This window comes from Condylura cristata, unplaced genomic scaffold (genome assembly GCF_000260355.1).
Source record: "Condylura cristata isolate star-nosed mole 26May11 unplaced genomic scaffold, ConCri1.0 scaffold00032, whole genome shotgun sequence".
NCBI lineage: Eukaryota > Metazoa > Chordata > Mammalia > Eulipotyphla > Talpidae > Condylura > Condylura cristata.
Genome location: NW_004567133.1, coordinates 20733089 through 20734555, shown reverse-complemented (window position 1 = coordinate 20734555; position 1467 = coordinate 20733089). Strand labels below are relative to the sequence as shown.

Genomic DNA, 1467 nt, shown 5'->3' with positions numbered 1-1467 from the left:
GCCCGGGCTGCCAAGGTCACAGAGATCCCTCAGCCCGCGGCGGCGTGCCCAGAGCCACTGCACTGCTACAGAAGGTTCAAAAAGATTTATTCCATTATTATCCAAGTACCTTTGAAAAGATAATTGTACAAGTCAGCGCATGAAAAAAAGGGCGAGCGGCCCGCTGGCCCTGGCCTGAGAAATGTACATATTTACACGCCCGCTGGCGGGCCGGGGCGGGGCGGGGCGGGCCCCACAGTGGCAGGCAAGAGACAGGTGTCGAAGGCACTCGGTGACATGTACAGGACAGGCCCCAGGCGGGCGCCGGGCTCCACGCAGGCCCTGGTTAGCAGCAGGGGCCGGGAGGGTCCCCAAGGCGGCCTGGGCCCAGAATATTGCTCTGCAGGAGTGGGCGGGGTGCCCTCCTCACGGGCAGGGCAGAGGCTGTGGACCCCGAGTCCCCGCCCGGCACGACGGACGGACAGCCTGGCGTGGCCACGGGCAGCAGGCCCCGGACTGCGGCGGGGCTGGGACGGGGTCAGTCCAGCTTGTCCACCTTGCCGACGACCTTCTCCTCGAAGACAGGCAGGACGGCCCCGTCCTCGCGGACCTCCTCGAACACCACGCCGCAGTCGAACTCGTCGCTCGCTCTCTTGAAGTAGTATCTGCAGTGGGCGGCGAGGCCCTGAGCTCCCAGCCCGGCGCCGGACCACCCGGGCAGGCCCCCGACGCCAAGGCCTCCCTCAGGCTGGCTGGGGCCTCAGGCGGCGCCAGGCCGTGGCAGTGTCCAGGGCTGGCCCCACAGGGCCCAGTGTGGGCACCGGGAAACAGGGTGCAGGGCGCCGTCCAGCACGTGCTGACCGCCGCCCCCAGGCTCACCTGTAGTTGCCTTTCTTGGTCAGCAGCTCCTTGAACTGGCCCAGGGTGACCGCACGACCCCGCACCAGGGTCCGGTAGGGGATGGGCTCCCCGCAGAAGTAGTAGGCCACCACGATGCTGTCACTCGGCTGGGCGCTGCCGCTGGCTGTCTTCCGCTGGGATTTCGTCCTGTGGGCAGGGCGGGGTGACCGTGGGGCGCGGCCCCCACAGGCCCAGGTCTCCAGCGAGCAGCAGGCAGCGCTCAGAAGTGCCGCGTCCAGCGGCCCTGCTCGGCCCGGGGCCGCGCCCCGGCGGGGTCTCCCAGCCCCGGTCAGTCCTGCCCAACGCCCACACCCCAGAACAGTGTGGCAAACACTGGCCGGCGCTGCCCCACACACGGGCGAGGGCCCGAGACAGCCCTGGTGGCCAGTGGGCGCTGCTCAGCCACTGGGGCCCCCGGGGCCTGAAGCCCGAGCTCGCGGAAGGCGAGCGCCGGCACGCAGCCCGGGGAGCCCGGCAGGAAGGCCGTGCAGAGGGGGTGGCCGCCTGGTGAGGGCGGCGCCCAGGGCGCCCAGGCTCTGCGGTCGCGGGCACAGCCTGGGGGCCTTGGCCGTGTGGCTGCACATCGCC

At 70.5% G+C, this 1467-nt stretch overlaps 1 protein-coding gene across 1 annotated transcript in view; it reads right to left on the bottom strand.

Annotated features, from left to right (window-relative positions):
• Positions 1–70: 70 nt before the first annotated feature.
• AXIN1 (axin 1) overlaps positions 71–1467 on the bottom strand; it is an 8183-nt gene continuing 6786 nt past the window's right edge. Inside the window, exons 4-5 of the mRNA XM_012731723.1 lie at positions 859–1273; positions 71–644 (exon numbers count right to left, since the gene is read on the bottom strand). Of these exons, the coding sequence (XP_012587177.1) occupies positions 518–644; positions 859–1273 (542 nt within the window). The 3' untranslated portion in view covers positions 71–517. The remainder of the gene's footprint in view (positions 645–858; positions 1274–1467) is intronic.